Source organism: Danio rerio, chromosome 8 (genome assembly GCF_052040795.2).
Source record: "Danio rerio strain M-AB ecotype USA chromosome 8, GRCz13ab, whole genome shotgun sequence".
NCBI lineage: Eukaryota > Metazoa > Chordata > Actinopteri > Cypriniformes > Danionidae > Danio > Danio rerio.
This window is the reverse complement of record NC_141028.1, coordinates 61,945,068-61,966,757: the sequence shown is the minus strand read 5'-3', so window position 1 is coordinate 61,966,757 and position 21,690 is coordinate 61,945,068. Positions and strand designations below refer to the sequence as shown.

At 46.1% G+C, this 21,690-nt stretch overlaps 1 protein-coding gene across 12 annotated transcripts; it reads right to left on the bottom strand.

Annotated features, from left to right (window-relative positions):
* Positions 1–518: 518 nt before the first annotated feature.
* On the bottom strand, positions 519–21,408 carry tmcc1a (transmembrane and coiled-coil domain family 1a). Of its 12 annotated transcripts, none has more exons than XR_015498654.1 (6): positions 21,298–21,408; positions 5,765–6,055; positions 5,040–5,644; positions 4,055–4,190; positions 1,552–3,421; positions 519–1,460 (listed from the first exon to the last, which is right to left on the bottom strand). XR_015498654.1 is itself a non-coding variant. In XM_087265692.1 (5 exons), exons 1-5 carry the CDS (start codon positions 21,301–21,303, stop codon positions 3,104–3,106), a joined length of 1,356 nt encoding a protein of 451 aa, XP_087121818.1. In that variant the 5' UTR covers positions 21,304–21,408; the 3' UTR covers positions 519–3,103. The 12 variants fall into 12 exon arrangements, 6 of the variants coding, with proteins under 6 accessions (XP_087121818.1, XP_087121817.1, XP_087121820.1 ...); XR_015498653.1 differs by lacking the exon at positions 21,298–21,408 and adding an exon at positions 18,774–18,949; XR_015498656.1 differs by lacking the exon at positions 21,298–21,408 and adding an exon at positions 16,246–16,468 and having other exon boundaries at positions 5,765–6,200.
* Between the last annotated feature and the right edge of the window lie 282 nt (positions 21,409–21,690).

The following is a 21,690-nucleotide window of genomic DNA, read 5'->3' as shown; positions in this document are numbered from 1 at the left end:
GGGTATTGATCAACTAAACTTGCCGTAGTGAATGAGTGTGTGTGTGTGTGTGTGTTTCCCAGTACTGTGTTGCAGCTGGAAGGGCATCTGCTGCACAAAACATATGCTGGAATAGTTGGCGGTTCGTTCCTCTGTGGAAACCCCTGAAAAATAAAGGGACTAAACCGAAAAGAAATATGAAACAATTAATATTCATTCATTTACATTTCACTTAGTCCCTAATCCATCAAGGGTCGCCACAGTGGAATGAACCGCTTACTATTCCAGCATATGCTTTACACAGCGGATGCTTTCCAGCTGCAACCCAGTACTGGGAAACACCCACACACACTCATTCACACTCATACACTACGGCCAGTGTAGTTGATCAGTTCCCCTATAGCGCATGTGTTTGGACTGAAACCGGAGCCCCCGGAGGAAACCCACGCCAACACGGAGAGAACATGCAAACTCCACACAGAAACACCAACTGACCCAGCCGAGATATAAACACATGAAACTAAAACAAGACACTACAGCAGTGGTCAGACATTGTTTATTAAAAAAGTGATCAAGGCTCAGAGGTGTTTCAAGGCACACACACACACACACACACACACACACACACACACACCTGAGAGTTAATATATTACTACCATACAAATATTAAAGATTAATTTAACAGTCAGAGAGCAGTCCAATCTCACAGCCCAGCACTGATACAGTGTGCTGAGCTTTAATATCACACACTACAGGCCGGATGTGTTGCTGAGTTTATCATCCACTGATTTCTATTGTACACACTGAAAAATATAATTGATCTAAAAACACACTGCATCATTAGAAACTGCATTAATAAAGTCAGCCGCTGAGGACACATGATGCTCATATTCAGTGATTTCTGGAGAGTCGTGATGCTGAATACAGCGGTACAGCACATTCTCCTGCACTCTGCTGTATTAGTGGGTTATAATAGCTCACAATATTACAGTGTTGATCAAGTAAAGGCAGTGTTGCTGACCTGTCTGAAAATCATGAAGACATATTTAACATAGCAAACGTTTGACTCGCAGTGCAGGTGCTGTATTACTGTGTCTGCAGAGATAGAGGATGCAGTACGAGCTCCTACTGTTACTGTGTTTGTGTGCGGTCACAGCTCCAGCGAGGCTCTACTCTATACATTAATAATTCCTTTAAAACAGTGTTTCTGCATCAGATCACACTCGCAAAATAACCCAAACTCTCCTCTTCATCTTCATCTTCATCATCATCATCAATGACCTCAGAGCTTCAGCTTGTGTTGCACATACATTACACTCCAGCATGCAGGATCTTACTGCTCAAACTGAGCACAGGATGACAGATCCTCTGGTCTGCGTGATCTGAACAGAACACTACATTCAGCTGAACCAGGCTAGAAATAGTGCCAATAGAAGGATGCATTATCAGTCACGGATCTTCAGAATGCATCGCAATCCTCTCTGGAGAACATTCTGAGCTTGGTTTATAACAGCAGAGGGCGCTCTAGGCTAGAGTTTAACAGCAGATGGCGCTCTAGGCTATATTTTTAACAGCAGATGGCGCTCTAGGCTATATTTTTAACAGCAGATGGCACTCTATGCTAGAGTTTAACAGCAGAGGGCGCTCTAGGCTAGAGTTTAACAGCAGAGGGCGCTCTAGGCTATTTTTTTAACAGCAGATGGCACTCTATGCTAGAGTTTAACAGCAGAGGGCGCTCTAGGTTAGAGTTTAACAGCAGAGGGCGCTCTAGGCTATTTTTTAACAGCAGATGGCACTCTATGCTAGAGTTTAACAGCAGAGGGCGCTCTAGGCTATTTTTTTAACAGCAGAGGGCGCTCTAGGCTTGTTTATAACAGCAGACGGCGCTCTGGGCTAGAGTTAAACAGCAGATGGCGCTCTAGGCTATTTTTTTAACAGCAGATGGCGCTCTAGGCTAGAGTTAAACAGCAGAGGGCACTCTAGGCTAGAGTTTAACAGCAAAGGAAGCTCTAGGCTAGATTTTTAACAGCAGAGGGAGCTCTAGGCTAGAGTTAAACAGCAGAGGGCACTTTAGGCTAGAGTTTAACAGCAAAGGGCGCTCTAGGCTAGTGTTTAACAGCAGGTGGCGCTCTAGGCTTGTTTTAACAGCAGATGGTGGGTAAAGTCTAGATAGGATACATGGCCGGCCGGTGTGATATGCACATCAATTTAGCAGCATTCTCTATGACACTGTATAACAATAATTATTATGTTTACAGTACTGTGACGGTTGGGTTTAGGGTTGGGGTGGGGGTAGGCATTAAAAATACAGTTTATTAGGTCATTTAATAGATAGCATCATTAATACTCAGTATAACTCCTGTTTTTACGGTACAGTGACAGCAAGGTTTAGTGTTGGGGAAGGGCTAAACGTTAATATAATTTAAATAACATAAATAACATAAATAATTCTCCTTAACTTCCGGCCACAACCATATTTGATCTAGCAACATCTCAGCTGGCGCTGTAGGCTAGTGTTTAAGAACAGATGGCGCTCTAGACTGGTTTTTGGCTAGTTTGTAAGCAGCAAGCAGTGCCAAATCGAGTAGAGGGCAGGGCTTTTTTACACATCATTCCCTCATAGCCAACTAACGATAAGAGGGGCGTGGCTAAGAATGTTGTAGCTGAAGCGTCAAATCAGCGTCACCAGAGAAGGAGCCGATCCAAACACAGAAGCAGATGCTCAGACTGAAGATTAGCAAAACTATAGAAGCTTTACTTCACATCAGGGATCAATCGTTCACCTGAAGAATATCAGCGTGTGCTAGCAAACCTTGATTTCACACAAACTTTAAACCTTTGCTAACTTTATCAACAATTAAGCAGAGTTTGGCTGTTTGTGAAGCGCACAGCGCCACCTGCAGGTGAAACGTAATCTCAGAATCTATTCGCGTGAGAATCCGGATGCATTCATAAAGAAATGTCAGAATCGGAGCGGAATCATCTGTGGGTTCGCTAATGCACTGATTCATCACCCCAGCCGAATTAAAGGTACTCTTGATATTAGTCTGATTCAGGAGCAATGCACCAAAGGCAGTCAGGAGAGGAGCAGTGTGCAAACGCGTGTGTGTCAGAGTGCGTTTGCTCATCGCGGCAGTGGCTGCAGAAAGCGGTGTGTGTGTCCAGAAAAGGAGTCCCAGTTCCTCCAGAGCACGGCGAGCAGCAGCACCAGCAGGAGCGAGGACACGGAGCGGCTGCGGGTCTTCATCAGCGGCAGCACACAGTTGGCCACGGCGGACACCAGCACCAGCAGCACCGCCATCAGCGCCAGCAGCACCGTCATCAGCTTGCCCAGCAGCGTGCGGGCGGTGGCGTTCTCCAGACCCTCCAGCTGCACCACCTGCTGCTGCTGCTGCTGGAGCTCCATCTTGGAGACACGCGTCTGACACGCCTCCAGAGCCTCCTGCACACACACACACTGGTCTTAATGCGCTGGGGGGATCACCTGGATGAGTTAGGGATGATGGAGTAGAGCGAGAGGTGGGGGGCTGCAGGTGAAGGTATGGGGGGTTAGGGATGGAAATGTATGGGGGGGGAGTTAAGGTTCAAAGTGTAGGGCAGGGAGGTTAGAGTTCAAGGTTTAGAGTGGAGGGGGGGGGTTACGGATGAAGGTGTAGAGCAGGGGTCACCAAACTTGTTCCTGGAGGGCCGGTGTCCTGCAGATTATAGGTCCAACCCAAATCAAACACACCTGAACAAACTGATCAGGGTCTTACTAGGTACACTTGAAACACCCAGGCAGGTGTGCTGAGGCAAGATGGAGCTAAACCCTACAGGGCACCGGACCTCCTGGAACAAGATTGGTGACCCCTGATGTAGAGTCTGGGGTAAGGGATGAAGGTGTTAAACGAGGGGGTTGCTTAAGGATGGGGGGTTAGGGATAAAGGCATCTAACAGGGGGGTTTAGGGGTACGGTATAGAGGGAAGTTAGGCGGGTTATGGATGAATGTGTAGAGTAGGGGCTTAGTGTATCAACTGGGTCAGTACAAACCATTAACTACTGCTAATAACTACATTAACACACACACACACACACCTGCAGGTCTCTGGCTCTCTCGTTGGACTGGTAAGCAATCTTCTCCTCCATGCTGGCCAGCTCCTGCTTCAGGTTCAGGATCTCATTCTGGTGGAGCTCTGTCAGGTCATTCACCTGCTCCTCTAGACGCTCACATCTACACACACACACACACACACACACACACACACACACACACACACACACACAGACACACACACAGACACACACACACACACACACACACACAAACACACAGTTCAATGTCTAAGGCAGTAGTGTGTGACTCTGTGGTGATGTTTATGAGTGACTGTGTGTGTGTGTGTGTGTGTGTGTGTGTGTGTGTGTGTGTGTGTGTGTGTGTGTGTGTGTGTGTGTGTGTGTGTGTGTGTGTGTGTGCTTTAGGTAATGAATAATATTCAGGAGAGCCGCATCATTACACATATTATTATTATTAATTCTTAATACAATATCTGCCGATATGAACATTAGCATTGAGGTGTTATGATGCAGTGTGTGACGGGACGAGAGGGAAATACAGAGTGAGATGTCAGGCTGTAATCAGCATGAGGGCATGTAAACAGAGACAGGATGTTCAGTTTAGGGGAACATGTTGATTTTCAGCTATTTCTGTGCTGTTATTATCAGAGAATCGCTGCACTGCCAGCTGGACATTTAGGGCAGAAGCATGTCTGTCTCCATCCTCACCATTTAAGAGGAAAAACGTCTAATTTTAGTCCATTTCAGGCCACAAATATGGAGAGGTCACGACCCAGAAATCTGCTGCAGGCCTGATTCTGAAGAGCTGAACAGTCTCCATACTACAGCTCGTGTGTGCCGTTGGTCAGAGGTAGAGCCGTGTCTACTGTTCACTAACACTACTCAGCTCGCTTTACCTTACAGTGCACATACTCCACATGAAGTTACCTCAGATATACTGCTCATATGAGGCAATGATGTGTGTGTGTGTGTGTGTGTGTGTGTGTGTGTGTGTGTGTGTGCGCACCTGAATCTGTCCTCCTGCAGTGTCTGCATCAGTACTGCGCACTCCTCCCTGCAGCTGCTCTTCAGCTCCTCCAGCTGCTCCTCCAGCTGTGCCTGCACCTCCTGCAGCTCCTGCACCTCCTGCAGCAGCACTTCCAGCCCCCCACCGGTCCCTCTGGAGCTGGGCGGTCCTCCAGGGGCCCCGGGGCCGCAGTGAGCCTCCGCGGAGCCCGAGGTGGCGCTGGAGCAGTCGTCCTCGCTGCCGAACTTCGGGCTGTGCTGCAGGCGTGCGGTGGCGGAGCCCAGTGAGCGTCCCGTGGCCCCGTCCTCCACATCCTCGGCCCCGTCCCGCAGCGCGCTGATGTTGTCTGCGCTGCCGAAGCGGTGGCGAAACAGCGAGGCGATCTCGCGTGGTTTGGAGGCCACGCCTCTGACGCTGTCGACCACGCCCCCGCTGAGCCCCGTCATCACGCCGCGCAGGTTCTGCTGCATGTCCCGCAGCACGTCTTTGGGCTGCCGCTGCACCCCGCTGTGCTCCACATCCCGCAGCCGCCGGTGGCAGTGCTCTAGCTTACGCTGCAGCTGCGCAATACTCGCCGCAGACTTCTGGTTCTTCTTCTCAAACACCTGAAGATGTGGACAAAGAAGCAGATGACAGTCCCGGCGGGGATTGACATGAGGGTGAGTGATGAATTATGAATGTGTGTGTGTGTGTGTGTGTGTGTGTGTGTGTGTGTGTGTGTGTACCTGTTTGATGCGTGCGCTCTGCTGTTTGTCGTTGGCATTGCTGGCCAGTTTGAGGTACTCGGCCACGTTGTCGTCGCGTGCCGCCTGCTCGATGCGCAGCTGCTCCGTGAGCTTCAGGATCTTCTGCTGCAGCTGCGCCAGGGCCTGCCGCGTGCGCTGCGGGTCCACACACACACACCGGCTGCGCTGTGGGTCCACACACACACACACCTCCTCTGAGGACAGCAGAGACGCGTCCGCACCGAAAGAGGCCAGAGTCGCCTGAGCCACTGCACCCTCCAGCCGCTCGATCTGCACGCACACACACACACACACACACACACACAGTCAGGGCACTTCTTGAAAAACAGGCCCGTGTGTGTTTCTGCTGACAAGATGAAGAAATCACACACTTCTGCAATCAAAAGCAGACAGAGGCTAACACAGGTCACCATCTCTATCACACACACACACACACACACACTCTTGTACAGCTATCTTTATGCTCTCCTCTCCTCATGTTTCTACTACTACATTTGGTCCTCACAACGTAAGGAATACAGGGTCCGAATACAAACACACACACACACTAATACAGAACACACAAACACACTCACATGTCACACACTCACAAGATACTCTTATACACACACATTCTCTTCCTCACCACACAATCACATATATACACACCCTCACACACACTCACACAGATACTCACACACATGCACACTCTCGCTCACACACACAGACACACTCTCACACAGATATTCAGACACACACTTTCCTCTCGTTTGGCCTACAGACACTTCTCCTGATTGTGCGCAGCTCTTGGCAGAGGCAGCAGTGTGTGTTAACCGCATGCCTGGGTTATTAGAGTTGCCCAACACTGAATATAATGCTGTAACATGTGTTTTACTGCAGATGCTGAGCTGTTGCTCATATAACACACACACACACACACACACACACTCACACACACACACACACACACATTTTTTACGACACACAAAATCCTAAATATGTATTAATGAAAGAATTAAATGACAAAAATACAAATAATAAAGTGAAAATGTCCTGTATATGTACACAAAACTAACTGGGACATGAATTAAGCAGCACCCTACTCCCTATGCTGACATGATAAAATATAGTCACTGCCTATATAATCTGTACAAATGACCTGTAAACAACAGTTTGTGTATAAAACTGACATCCTAAAATCTGAAAACTGACAACAGGGGAAATTTTACAGTGTAAACTAAACATGAAGGTGTGTGTGGAACACACAGATCAACACACAATACACACAGATGCTCATCTTTCCACCTGAGCATGGTAATCTGGAGCCGCTTCACACAGAGCGAGCTGAACACTGAGGTCAGTCTGCAGATAAAGACTCTGTCTGATCATCAAGTCTCAGTCTGTCTGTCACAAAACACAACACAGCCTTGCATCTGACACACATCTGACCCACATCTGACCCACATCTGACCCACTCAACATGAGCATGAGCAGGCGCAGAGGAGACATGAGCTAAAGATGTGCTGCAAATATCTGTATATTCCATTACATAATATTTCACTACACTCTCAAATAACCGCGCTGGGTTGTATAAACCTGATGTTGGGTCAAATATGAACATAAGGTTAAAAAAGTACTTTAAATTTCAATGAACAACAATAATATTAATATTAATAACAATAATAATCACCCAGGAGTGAACTATAGACTATTTTTGTGTTTGATGGTTGTAAATAATAAAGAATGTTTAACAAATAAAATTATTAAAATAACCTAAGAGTGGGGTTTGTGCATGTCTAACCCAACGCTGGGTCAATACAATACACAGCTTTTCATATAAACCAAGGAAACGACACTAATGTTGGTTTTATATTCGCTTATTTACCTGTCTCTATAATATTCACCACGCTACTTTAACTCATGCCAGCATGACTTGTACACAACATTAACACTGTCTAATTGACTGTGATCAATGCTGGACTGTGATAGTCATTGGCTGCTAATCTGATTTCCCTATTTAGAATTAGCAAAGAAAACTTTCCTGACATGATATTATTTAGGAGAAAGTCTGAATTTCCCAATATAACACAGCTTTACCGCTATCCGGAGCTGTGAGATGATTCTGGCGTGTTTCAGCAGCTCTGACGTCACTCAGCAGAACATGAGTCAAGCGGACGTAAAGGAAAGCATGCAGAAGAACACCGGAGAGCGAAAGATCAGTCACATCCTGCGCTCACATCCGCCCTGTCTCTCTATACCACATACATGTATCTGTCTATTTCCTCCCTCTCTCTCTCTCTCTAGAACTCATCGTGTGCTGTAGCCCTCTCTCTCTCTCTCTCTCTCTCTCTCTCTCTCTCTCTCTCTCTCTCACCTTGTCGTTCCTCTTCCCGCGCAGTATCTGCTCCCAGTGCATCCTCGCCCGGTGTGTGTGTGTGTGTATGTGCGCGCGTGTCCTGTCGGTAGTCGCCGGTTTCTCTCTACTGAACTTCTACAAACTTGTTTTGGAATCTCCGCCGAAGCCCCGCCCACTGACGTCACCGGCGCGGAGCTTTAAACATGACATCATCCCTGATTCCACAGCGCACAACAGACATTACAGACAGATAAGCAAGAACACATGCAGCGTTACGTCATCCTTATTGGGCTAATTATATATGTTTTTTTAATATTATTATTATTACTAACAATGTGTATTTATTTATTTTTTACACCTGGCAATGTTTATAGATGATTGTATACTGTTAAAACTGTTAAAAGGTGTAAAATAAATGCTGGATAAGCTAGCGGTTCCTTCCACTGTGGCGACCCCAAATAATAAAGGGACTAAGCCGAAAAGAAAATGAATGAATATATATATATATATATATATATTTGGGGCGACACGGTGACACAGTGGGTAGCACTGTCACCTCACAGCAAGAAGGTGTGTGTTTAATTTCAGTGTCAGTATTTAGCTGTTTTGTGTATTATATTTATTTATTTTGGTCTGTTTTCCAGCATGGTTTCAGTTGTACACCTCGTGGGCTCATATATTAATAATGCATCATCAATAATAATTCAAAAGGATGAGAGTAAATAACAGTATCTGTCTCGTTTTTAAAGCTCCAGTTGTGTGTTTATCTATCGAGACTTGGCAACACACCGCTCAAAGAGTCCGCGGCAGCAGCTGAAGGAGAGCGTCACATTTCTAACATCGCTGTCCAGATCTGAGATCTTGTAAGCCGGTGTGTTCAGTTTGTGGCTCAGAGTCGGCTCCGTAACGACACTGATGTTAATCTCTGCAGCTCAAAGTGAACACACAGCTTCAAACAGAAGCGTAACGTTACTGTTCAGACATTCACCTGGGTCATGAAGCTGTATTAAAGTGATGTACGGGGAGTCCAGACGTCTCAGCACTGCTCAGCACAGAACACAACTGAACGTACAGCAGACAGAGGAAAACACTGTACAAAAGCACACACACTGCATATAAACACACCTGACAATCTGCATGTGTGTGTGGAGGAGTCTGAACACAAACTCTGACTCGTGTGTATGTGTGTGTGTGTGTGTGTGTGTGTGTGTGTGCTCATGTTCCCGCCAGGTTTACTGTATAAACTCCATCTTTTGCATAGGAGCAGATGTCAGGGCTGTTTTGTGTGTTATAAATGATAATAAATGACAAGACAAACCCACTGCCGGACCAGTCAAACCCGTCTGATCAACCCAGCCCTGTGGAACTGCTCTCTCTCTGTGTTAAGGAATAATGCACAGTCAGCCAGAGGAGCAGTTTCAGCATCACCAGATAACAGAACCTGACATGATCATGACTCCAGGAGAGGAACACTGCAGTAATGTGGACACAGAACAAGCTCACTGCCATCCACCGTCAGAGAATTACAGCACAAATCATCAACTGAGGATCAAAACTGCAGAGTTTGGAGATGTTTGGACTAATTGAAACACAAAAAGTGTTAAATAAGAGTATTTTGTTCCTATATATAAGGCAGTGTCTCCAGCAGTCTACAGAATATCTGCTTTAGTGTTCAACAGGAAGAAAGAAGCTGGTGTAGAAGCACTGGAGGGAGAGGAGGTGATGAGGAGGTGTTGATGTGTGGGTGGACTGCGCCTTTACATGAGCTCCAGTGTTTATTGGTGAATATATGATGGACTGAGGAGACCAGAACTCAACATACAGAACAATTCAGCAGACAGAAACACCAGTATCTACTGTCGGTCTGCAGAATTAACATGAGAATGGAGGAGGTGCGAGAGCTGGGTCACACACACACACACACACACACACACACACACACACACACACACACACACACACACACACACTGCTCATGTCTGAAATACACAGATACCACAGCGTTCTGAAGGTCTCTCATCAGTCAGTTCAACATTACAGAATAAACTCTCTGTATTCAGGGTAAATATTACTATCATTCACTCATTCATTTTCCTTCAGCTTAGTGGCTTTATTCATCAGGGGTCACCACAGCGGAATGAACCACCAACTATTCCAGCATAAGTTTTACACAGCGGATGCCTTTACAGCTGCAACCCAGTGCTGGGAAACACCCATACACACTCATTCTCTCTCTCACACACACACACACACACACACACACACACAAACTCATACACTATGGCCAGTGTAGTTGATCAGTTCTCCTATAGCGCATGTGTTTGGACTGTGGGGAAAACTGGAGCACCCGGAGGAAACCCACACCAACACGGGGAGAACATGCAAACTCCACACAGAAACACCAACTGACCCAGCCGAGACTCAAACCAGCGACCTGAGTGCTGTGAGGCCACAGTGCAACACCACTGAGCCACCGTGACAACCATTATTAATGTCAGTGCAGTGAATTATGCAGTGTGTGTGTGTGTGTGTGTGTGTGTGTGTGTGTGTGTGTGTGTGTGTGTGTGTGTGTGTGTGTGTACACAAAGGCCCATCTAAGAAGGTGGAAATCCTCTTTACTGTTGCTTTAAGAGTCTATAACAATGCCTTATTCATCATCACCGGACAATTACATAAGTGACCGTGTTGCCCCGAGTACACACACACACACACACACACACACACACACACAAACACACACACTAATACTCCAGAATAATGTTAATTATTGCTGAATGCATGATTGTTCTGCAGGGTTGGGTGATTAACTCTTTGAAGGTCCTTTAAGGCAGTATTGAGCGGTACTGAACAGATTCCTGAGCTGCCGTCTTCACCGTGAGAAAAGAAACAGCAAATAAAGCATCAGGCGTCGCTCTCCAGCCGCCAACAGGGCTCACTTCTGATAATTATCTGTGCATCTCTAGTTATACGCTGCTGCTTGATTAAGCGCTATCATGTCTGCAGTGACAGTGTTCAGCATCACAGTGAAATGATGACAGGAATGATTCAGACATGATCCTGCTCCACTGCTGATTTCAGCATGCTCTAACATGACCTGGAGATCCTCCTCTCTGCTGCACATATCGGGCCCGACACATGCACATCACATTTATCATTTGATTATGTCTGTCTTGTTGTCAACTAAACTCTTAATCAGGGACAGGGCTGAAGATGATGAGAAGATGCTGAGAGTTCACGGCTCAACATGAAGAAAGATCAGCCAGCCTGTCAGACAAACATTCCCAGGCAGAATTCTGGCCCAGATTGGGCATAAATCTGGCCCAGCAGGCATTCATCCGGCACTGGCCTACAGCCGAACATGGCCCTGGTTTGGCAGAGGTGGCACCGTCTTTAAGGCAGCACACAATACTTGGGCCAGATGATAATAACTGATATGTGCTGACATGCACACACGGCCTGTCTTGACCCACATCTAAATACAGATTTATTCATTTTCTTGTTGGCTTAGTCCCTTTAATAATCAGGGGTCGCCACAGCGGAATGAACCGCCAACTTATTCGGCATATGTTTTACGCAGCGAATGCCCTTCTAGCTGCAACCCATCACTGGGAAACACCCATACACACTCATTCACACACTACGGCCAGTGTAGTTGATCAGTTCCCCTATAGCGCATGTGTTTGGACTGTGGAGGATCCCCACGCCAACACGGGGAGAACATGCAAACTCCACACAGAAACACTAACTGACCCAGCCGAGACTCAAACCAGCAACCTTCTTGCTGTGAGGCCACAGCACTACCTACTGCGCCACCGCGTCACCCTACATTGTTATCATTTTCAACTACAGAACATTAACTCTGCTAATCAGGGCACAAACACGCGACACACCAACATATCTGGCCCAGTTCAGGCTCAGTTACGGGTTACTGACTTGGCTCCATGTCTGACCCCTGTATGAAAGCCAGACTTGGTCCAGTCGTGTACCGTAAGTCACTGCAGCATGTGGGCCAAGCGGAAGCTGATAGTGTGGGCCAGAGCTGGGCCAGAGATATTTTGCTCAGTGGGTTGCTAACGATGCGTCAGTGTTTACAGCATGTTCTCGTGTCGTTAGCATGTTTTGGCAAATTACTTAAGCGTTTTAATATTGCTAATTTAAATTAGCTTGATGCTAGCACATTATTAGCATGGTTAGCTAATTTCTACAATGTTTCCAGCATATTCCGAATACAGGGCATGCTGTTAGCATTAATAGCGCGCTCTAGTACATGGCTGACATGTTTTAACAATGTTAGCGTTGATGGATTAGCATGTCGCTAGCACATTTCTAGCATATTTTAGTAAATTAGCGAGCTTTAGTGAAGTAGATTGTTGCTAGCATGTTTAACACATTTCTTACTTAAAACAAAAGACAAACCAATCAGAACAATGTGCTGAACTTGAAGGAAAAGCGGAGATCAGTGGAGACTAAACGAACACACGGTGATGTTAATCTCGCTACGCTGCTTTCAGAACTGCCCCGCTAACTATATCAGGCTTTACAATGTTTCCTCAATGTCCCTGTTAAGTCATACAGAGCTATTTTCTGGATCATTTGCATGTTTTAACAGTTTTAACTAATTTGTTTTGATGAAGTTTCAGTCATACGCCATATTAATGAGACACCTATTATGCAGAACTCACTATTATACAGTGTGTGTGTGTGTGTGTGTGTGTGTGTGTGTGTGTGTGTATCTCCAGCAGCCTCTAATGTCATCAGAGGGGGAAAGCCCCGCCCACTAGTGCCCATCATCTCATTAGCATGTCCAGCAGCCCTGAGTGAGAAGCAGCCGTCTGTCCATTCGCCATAAGAGTGTTTGAGCTGCTGAAGATGATGTCAGCATAGACTAAGAGGATTATAGATGTGGAGCTTTAGATGAACAGAGACAGGAGCCACATCACACACACTCACACTGAAGCACACACACACACTTGACTAGCACTCACAACACACACACTGCTGTTTCACATCTGTCGCACAGCCGTCTGTAGCTCCGCCCTCTTCTGAAAAGAGCACAATCTCATTTGCATTTAAAGCGACACAAACACACACACACACACACACACACACACACACACTGAACTCACGGTGCCGGTGGGTGAGGTGGACGGCGAGGGGTCAGGTGTGATCAGGTTGAGAATCACGTCCATTGGAGAAATCATTGATCCAGCAAACATCTACAGCTTCACTCAGAGTTTGTCACACACACACACACAGCGCTTACAGCACACACACACACACACACACAGCATGAGGAGCCGCAGCGCATGAGAAGGGTTTTGTCTCGCTCAGAGCAGATCTGGGAAACTAATGAGCTGCTCATTCATGGCTTTACAGCTATTCAAGAGCTCAGCCAATCAGAGGACAGCACCCACTGCCTCAGCCAATCACAAATCAGCACCCCAAAACCATCATCAACACTAATGATGCAGTGGCACCTACATGAGACATGCGTGTGTGTGTGTGTGTGTGTGTAATGGGGTGAGAGGGTGTGTGTGTGTGTGTGTGTGTGTGTGTGTGAGTGTGTGTGTGTGCCAGATCTCCTGAATGGAGCAGAGTGAGACTCTTATATAACAGCAGACCTCATTCAGAATGAGAGAGAGAAACTCTTCTCAATCAACACACACACACACACACACACACACACACACACACACACACACACACACACACACACACACACACACACACACACACACACACACACACACTTGTTAGTCAAAGAATCCAGCTTTATCATTCACTCATTCTCCTTCGGCTTAGTCCCTTTATTAATCAGGGGTCGCCACAGTGGAATGAACCACCAACTATTCCACAATATGTTTTACACAACGGATGCACTGGGAAACACCCATACACCCTTAATCACACACACACACACTCATACACTACGGCCAGTGTAGTTGATCAGTTCCCCTATAGTGCATGTGTTTGGACTGTGGGGGAAACCGGAGCACCCGGAGGAAACCCACACCAACACGGGGAGAACATGCAAACTCCACACAGACACACACACTGACCCAGCCCACTGAAGACCCCTCAGCGTCTGCTCAACACCAGCAGAGCAGCAGTGAAGGACACACTACAGAAGAAGAGTGGTGAGGATTACACTCCACCTTATAGCCTGCAGATCACACACACACACACACACACACGTGCACGCGCGTGCCACATTCCAACAACATTCCTCACCTATCAGGCAGATCACATGATTATCTAACAGATGATGTCATTAAGCTGCAGGTTTTTACCTGGAGTTTACCTGAAGTACCAGTTCACACACACACACACACACACACACACACACACACACACACACACACACACACACAGCTTGAGTGTCAGCGTGTCCGGAAAGCTCCAGAAGTGTTTTCTCTGCTCTCCAGCAGGTTATCGGGGTTCAGTCTTATATAACGCTGCTGTTTGTGTGTGTGTCTTCATCTGAAATTAAACCAATTAGTGACTCAAACAACACACACTCCTCAACACACACAAACAACACACACTCCTCAACACACACTCCTCAACACACACAAACAACACACACTCCTCAACACACACTCCTCAACACACACAAACAACACACACTCCTCAACACACACAAACAACACACACTCCTCAACACACACTCCTCAACACACACAAACAACACACACTCCTCAACACACACTCCTCAACACACACAAACAACACACACTCCTCAACACACACAAACAACACACACTCCTCAACACACACAAACAACACACACTCCTCAACACACACAAACAACACACACTCCTCAACACACACTCCTCAACACACACAAACAACACACACTCCTCAACACACACTCCTCAACACACACAAACAACACACACTCCTCAACACACACAAACAACACACACTCCTCAACACACACAAACAACACACACTCCTCAACACACACAAACAACACACACTCTTCAACACACACAAACAACACACACTCCTCAACACACACAAACAACACACACTCCTCAACACACACAAACAACACACACTCCTCAACACACACTCCTCAACACACACAAACAACACACACTCCTCAACACACACAAACAACACACACTCCTCAACACACACTCCTCAACACACACTCCTCAACACACACAAACAACACACACTCCTCAACACACACAAACAACACACACTCCTCAACACACACTCCTCAACACACACAAACAACACACACTCCTCAACACACACAAACAACACACACTCCTCAACACACACTCCTCAACACACACAAACAACACACACTCCTCAACACACACTCCTCAACACACACAAACAACACACACTCCTCAACACACACTCCTCAACACACACAAACAACACACACTCCTCAACACACACAAACAACACACACTCCTCAACACACACAAACAACACACACTCCTCAACACACACAAACAACACACACTCCTCAACACACACTCCTCAACACACACAAACAACACACACTCCTCAACACACACTCCTCAACACACACAAACAACACACACTCCTCAACACACACAAACAACACACACTCCTCAACACACACAAACAACACACACTCCTCAACACACACAAACAACACACACTCTTCAACACACACAAACAACACACACTCCTCAACACACACAAACAACACACACTCCTCAACACACACAAACAACACACACTCCTCAACACACACTCCTCAACACACACAAACAACACACACTCCTCAACACACACAAACAACACACACTCCTCAACACACACTCCTCAACACACACTCCTCAACACACACAAACAACACACACTCCTCAACACACACAAACAACACACACTCCTCAACACACACTCCTCAACACACACAAACAACACACACTCCTCAACACACACAAACAACACACACTCCTCAACACACACTCCTCAACACACACAAACAACACACACTCCTCAACACACACAAACAACACACACTCCTCAACACACACAAACAACACACACTCCTCAACACACACAAACAACACACACTCTTCAACACACACAAACAACACACACTCCTCAACACACACAAACACACATGCTTTACGCTGGACACACACACACTGAACAAACACCATTCACACAGCTGCCAGCTTCATCTATTATCTTGATCTACGTTTGTTTGTCTGCGCTGCTCATTGGCTGCAGTGGAGAGTTTGGTTTGTGTTGGCGTTTGGGTTTTGTTGTTCATTTTCCTCCATTTAATAAACCAGAGGACAGCTGCAGTACTGCCGATGCCGCCGTGACCATCCCCATCACTGTATGAACAGCTGAAAGACAGACAGACTAATGAGCGTTTGGTTTTGACCAATCACAAACGACTGGGCCATCTGGGCCAATCAGAGCAGAGTACAGCAATATGGACCAATCAGAGCAGAGTACAGCAATCTAGACCAATCAGAGCGGAGTACAACAATCTGGGCCAATCAGAGCAGAGTACAGCAATCTGGGCCAATCAGAGCAGAGTACAGCAATATGGACCAATCAGAGCAGAGTACAGCAATCTAGACCAATCAGAGCGGAGTACAACAATCTGGGCCAATCAGAGCAGAGTACAGCAATCTGGGCCAATCAGAGCAGAGTACAGCAATCTGGACCAATCAGAGCAGAGTAGAGCTATCTGACCAATCAGAGGAGAGTACAGCAATCTGGGCAAATCAGAGCGGAGTAGAACCACCTGACCAATCAGAACAGAAAACAGCCATCAGAGCAATCAGGGTAGAGTAGAACTATCTGACCAATTATGAGTAAAGTAGAGCTATCTGACCAATCAAAAAGAGTAGAACTATCCAACCAATCACAACAGAGAGATACCGTCTGACCAATCAGAGCAGCGTAGAGCTTTTCGACCAATCAGAGCAGAGTGAAACCATTCAACCAATCAATAAAGAGTATAAAACTATCTGACCAATCATAGCCAAATAGAGCTATCCAACCAAAGCAGAGAGCCATCCGACCAATCAGAGCAGAGCAGAGCCATCCAATCAATCAAAGCAGAGAGAAGCCATCTGACCAATCAGCAAATAGTAGGGCTATCTGACGAATCCAAGCCAAGTAGAGATATTTGACCAATCAGAGCAGAGAGAAGCCCTCTGACCCAACCACATTAGATTAGAGCTATCTGACCAATCAGAGCAGAGAACAGCTATCCAACCAAAGCAGAGAGAAGCCATCTGACCAATCAGCAAATAGTAGGGCTATCCGACGAATCAGAGCCAAGTAGAGATATTTGACCAATCAGAGCAGAGAGAAGCCCTCTTATTGTTGACAGATGAAGAGACTCGAGTGAATCTGATGCTGAATATATGAACACATGAATCATTTACACACACACACACACACACACACACACACACACAGGTCATCAGGCTACTGTATATACACAGACTACAGCAACACTCGATCCCCAACACTGACCTGCCAAACAGCAGCAGTATCACGAGCTGAAGGAGAAACAGCTGCAGTGCACCCTGAGGAACAGCAGAGGGAGACACTGAGACACACACACACACACACACACACACACATGCCCAATCTTTCGCATTTTCACATTGAGCTGCTTTATTGGCATGCCAAATAACTGTACAGTCGTATTGCCAAAGCAGTGCAGCGCCGCTGCGAACAAACAGGACAGAGCAAAAGGGCAGCAGAGCAAACAGACATGAACATAAACAAAACACAGAGAAGACAAACATCAAGAACAGAAACGTGAAAACATTCAAATAGAGTTGCCAATCTCTCTCTCTCTGTCTCTCTCTCGGCAGAGATGTGTTCACACTCGCTCAGGTCAGCGATGACTTCAGGGTGTTGGCAGTGACAGCAGCCTCTAAACAGGAAACAGGAAACAGGCAGCGGCTTCTCTCTCTCAGATCACACATTTCTCACACCTTCAGTCACACACACACACACACACACACACACACACACACACACTACAGCACGAGAGTCAGTTCTGCATGATAGCTGCTCTTTAATCAGTGATAGGTGTGTGAGAGTGTCTGTGGCGGCTGGAGCGGGTCAGTCTGATATGTAAAAGCAGAGCAGGTTCAGGTCTGACAGGCAGGAGCTGAGCCGCCAACTATTCCAGCATATGTTTTTTTCATAGCGGATGCCCTTCCAGCTGCAACCCAGCACTGGGAAACACCCATACACACTCATACACTACGGACAATGTAGTACATCAGTTCCCCTATAGCGCATGTGTTTGGACTGTGGGGGAAACCGGAGCACCCGGAGGAAACACACGCCAACACGGGGAGAACATGCAAACTCCACACAGAAACACCAACTGACCCAGCCGAGACTCGAACCAGAGACCTTCTTGCAGTGAGGCCACAGTGGAACACCACAGAGCCACCGTGCCGCCAACATATTATTTTCCTTAGAAATGTGTGTCAAAACTTGATGACAAGCAGCAAATCAGTAAAGGCGTGTGGAGATTTCCTGCTGAGGAGATCACAACGAGGAGCAGGATACTCCATTAATCATCACATTATCTGTCAAAACAGCAGCATAATAACACACACACACACACACACACACACACACACACACTGATCACATGTGTAGAGTTACCTGTGAGTATTGTCTGCGCAGACTGAATCTCTGGACCATCCTGACCAACACAGTGAGCGAGTACAAAAGAAACACTTGCAGACGCAAACACACACACACACACACACACACACACACACACACACACACGCACACATCTCTCTGTGTACGTCTCTTTCTCTCTTTCACACATGCACATCCTCTCCCTCAACCACACACACTCATGATCAGCAGCGGTGTGTGTGTGTGTGTGTGTGTGTGTGTGTTTACAGTGTGCAGCAGCGCCCTCTGCTGCTCAAACACAGACTCACACGCCACTTGTTTGCTTCATCATGATGATTCTTTACTATCCTCCTAATGTTCTTGTTTACGAAAGGCTTAAAGGCTTTCTGATTTACCGGAGTGTGTGAAATCTCACAATTAAAATAGTTCATGCTGCAATGCATGCTGGGTGTGGCAGAGTACAAAAATCCCAGCATGCACTGCAGTATGAACACATGCTATAGTGTACTGCCACTTCAGTGTTCATCATCTGGGGTCTGTTCTCCGTACGTGGATTACTCAGTGAGCTGGATTTGGTTATTGACGATTTGACATGATTCAGGATCGTTTCGTCCTTCAAAATTGATCCGAGAGTTGCTGTCATAGCAACAGTTCTGGTAGCTCAAACCTGGTCGGGAGCAGGTTCAGTTCATATAAACAGGATTATATCGGGTCAGTTCAACACAGAAAGTATGTGCCGAATTCTGATGTTTTCTCACAGTAGTAGTTATATACACTTGGGAAAATAGTAAATATTGTTAAACTATATATATAAAGTTATAGTCATTAATAAAATAAATAAAGTTATACATATTAATAAAACGTATGCAATCTGCACTGCTGAAATGAAAGTACAGAGACTGCCACCTGCTGGTGCACAGAGAAAACTTATAGATGTGAACTTTTTAGATGGCTTAGTACAGTTTGTGTATGATAATAGACCTGCACAATATCTGACTTCTAAAAGCAATAATACATGTATGCAGTCATGAACATGTTTTGATAACTAACATGACGGTGATTTGATGCATTATAAAAGTTGCAGACGCCTTTACCAATATTAAAATGCTTTAGTAAACATGCAGTTATTCTTGACAGCGATAAATAAACCGGCTACTATAACACTACTATAATAAAAGAACATCCGCTCTAACTGTAAAACTAAATAAACTGCTGACACATGACAGGCCTGCAGCCCACAACAAAGGTGGAGAGTTATTGCGTGTCATATTTAACAAACTTCCCAGAGATGGGTTGTGGCTGGAAGGGCATCCGCTGGGTAAAAACTTGCTGGTTAAGTTGGCGGTTCATTCCGCTGTGGCGACCCCGGATTAATAAAGGGACTAAGCCGACAAGAAAATGAATGAATGAATGAATATTTAGCAAACTGTTGACTGCGAATATGATGTAATTTTGCTCACATGGATAATTGAATATTAATCAGATGATGTCATTACGCTGCTGTGCCGTCAGCCAATCGCTGCATTGCCGATCATGATTTGGAGGATGGAGAGATCTGTCCTTCACAACACACACACAACGATCTCAGATCAGTTCATCCAGACACTTTAATCTGATACACAAACTTGTTTGAAGAACCAAATCAGCGAGAGATCAGTTATCAAGATGAACAGATCCAGGATCTGCCAAATCATCCTAGATCATTTTGGCGAGGTACAAAGGACAGACCCAAGGAGAGCAGACGGAGCTGTACAAGGCCTGGGTCATCATCAACCAGCAGAACTGCTGCATTCTGACAGTGAGCTGCAGCTGTACGGCAGGGTGTGTGGACACACACGTCTACAGTTCACTCTGAGCATTCAGTGTTCAGTGTAATTCAGCATGTTGATCTGCTGAAATGATCAGTGCAGTCAGACAGCAGTGATGTGTGTGATTCAGCAGAGCAGGAGCTGATCTCCTCACTCCATTCAGCTCTTCTGACGGCTGATAGCCAGAGGCATCTGCGGTTGGCATTACATCAGTGTGCTGTACGGGAAAAGTTACCTTTTTCTATTTTTGGACTTTTGAATTTGGCATCCTCCCGCACAACACCACATATTCACTACTCACCCGCTCATCTCTTTATGCAATCAGGAACCCGCGTGACGTCATGTGTGATGTGGGCTGGTAACTCCTCTGTATAGTCTCCTTTTCAGAAATAATGAGAAGCAAGATTACTGTGCTCGCTTGAAGGAGAAACTGTCTTCACTCATCATTTCTGAACACAAGACGATTTGTGTGTTGCTTGTCTAGAAAACGCTTCTTGATGTAAGAGTTTGTAGATATCTGGACTAGAAGCAGGACAGAAGCTCTGAGAGTCGCATTACTGCAGTGTGTTTTACACACGACATCAGAGAGACGAACACATGACCACTGAAACTCTACAGCTAAACTCAGAGCAGACTGTGACCACACACACACACACACACACACACACACACACACACACACACACAGACACACACACACACACACATATAAGAGGAAAGATGCATCTGCTTACCGTCATCAGCACACAGAAGAGCTCAGATCAATCGCTCACAATAAAGATCTGATGTGTGTTTTTATTTGCTGTGTGTGTGTGTGTGTGTGTGTGTGTGTGTGTGCTCCTGCTTTGTTCCTCTCTGCTGCTGCGCCTGTCTGTCAGCCGGCTGTGTGTGTGTGTGTGTGTGTGTGTGTGTGTGTGTGTGTGTTCTGCAGTGTATTGTGTGGATTGTATTCAGTGGTGTGTAAACTTGCGGCCGTGAAAGTCTCATTGTGTGGAGCTGAATAACATCAGTGTGTGTGTGTGTGTGTGTTCACATCCAGAGCCTTCTGCACAGGAGACACACACTGGTACACACTGAAAATAATATAACACAAATAACAGAGAGATGATGTGAGAATAACACTGGAA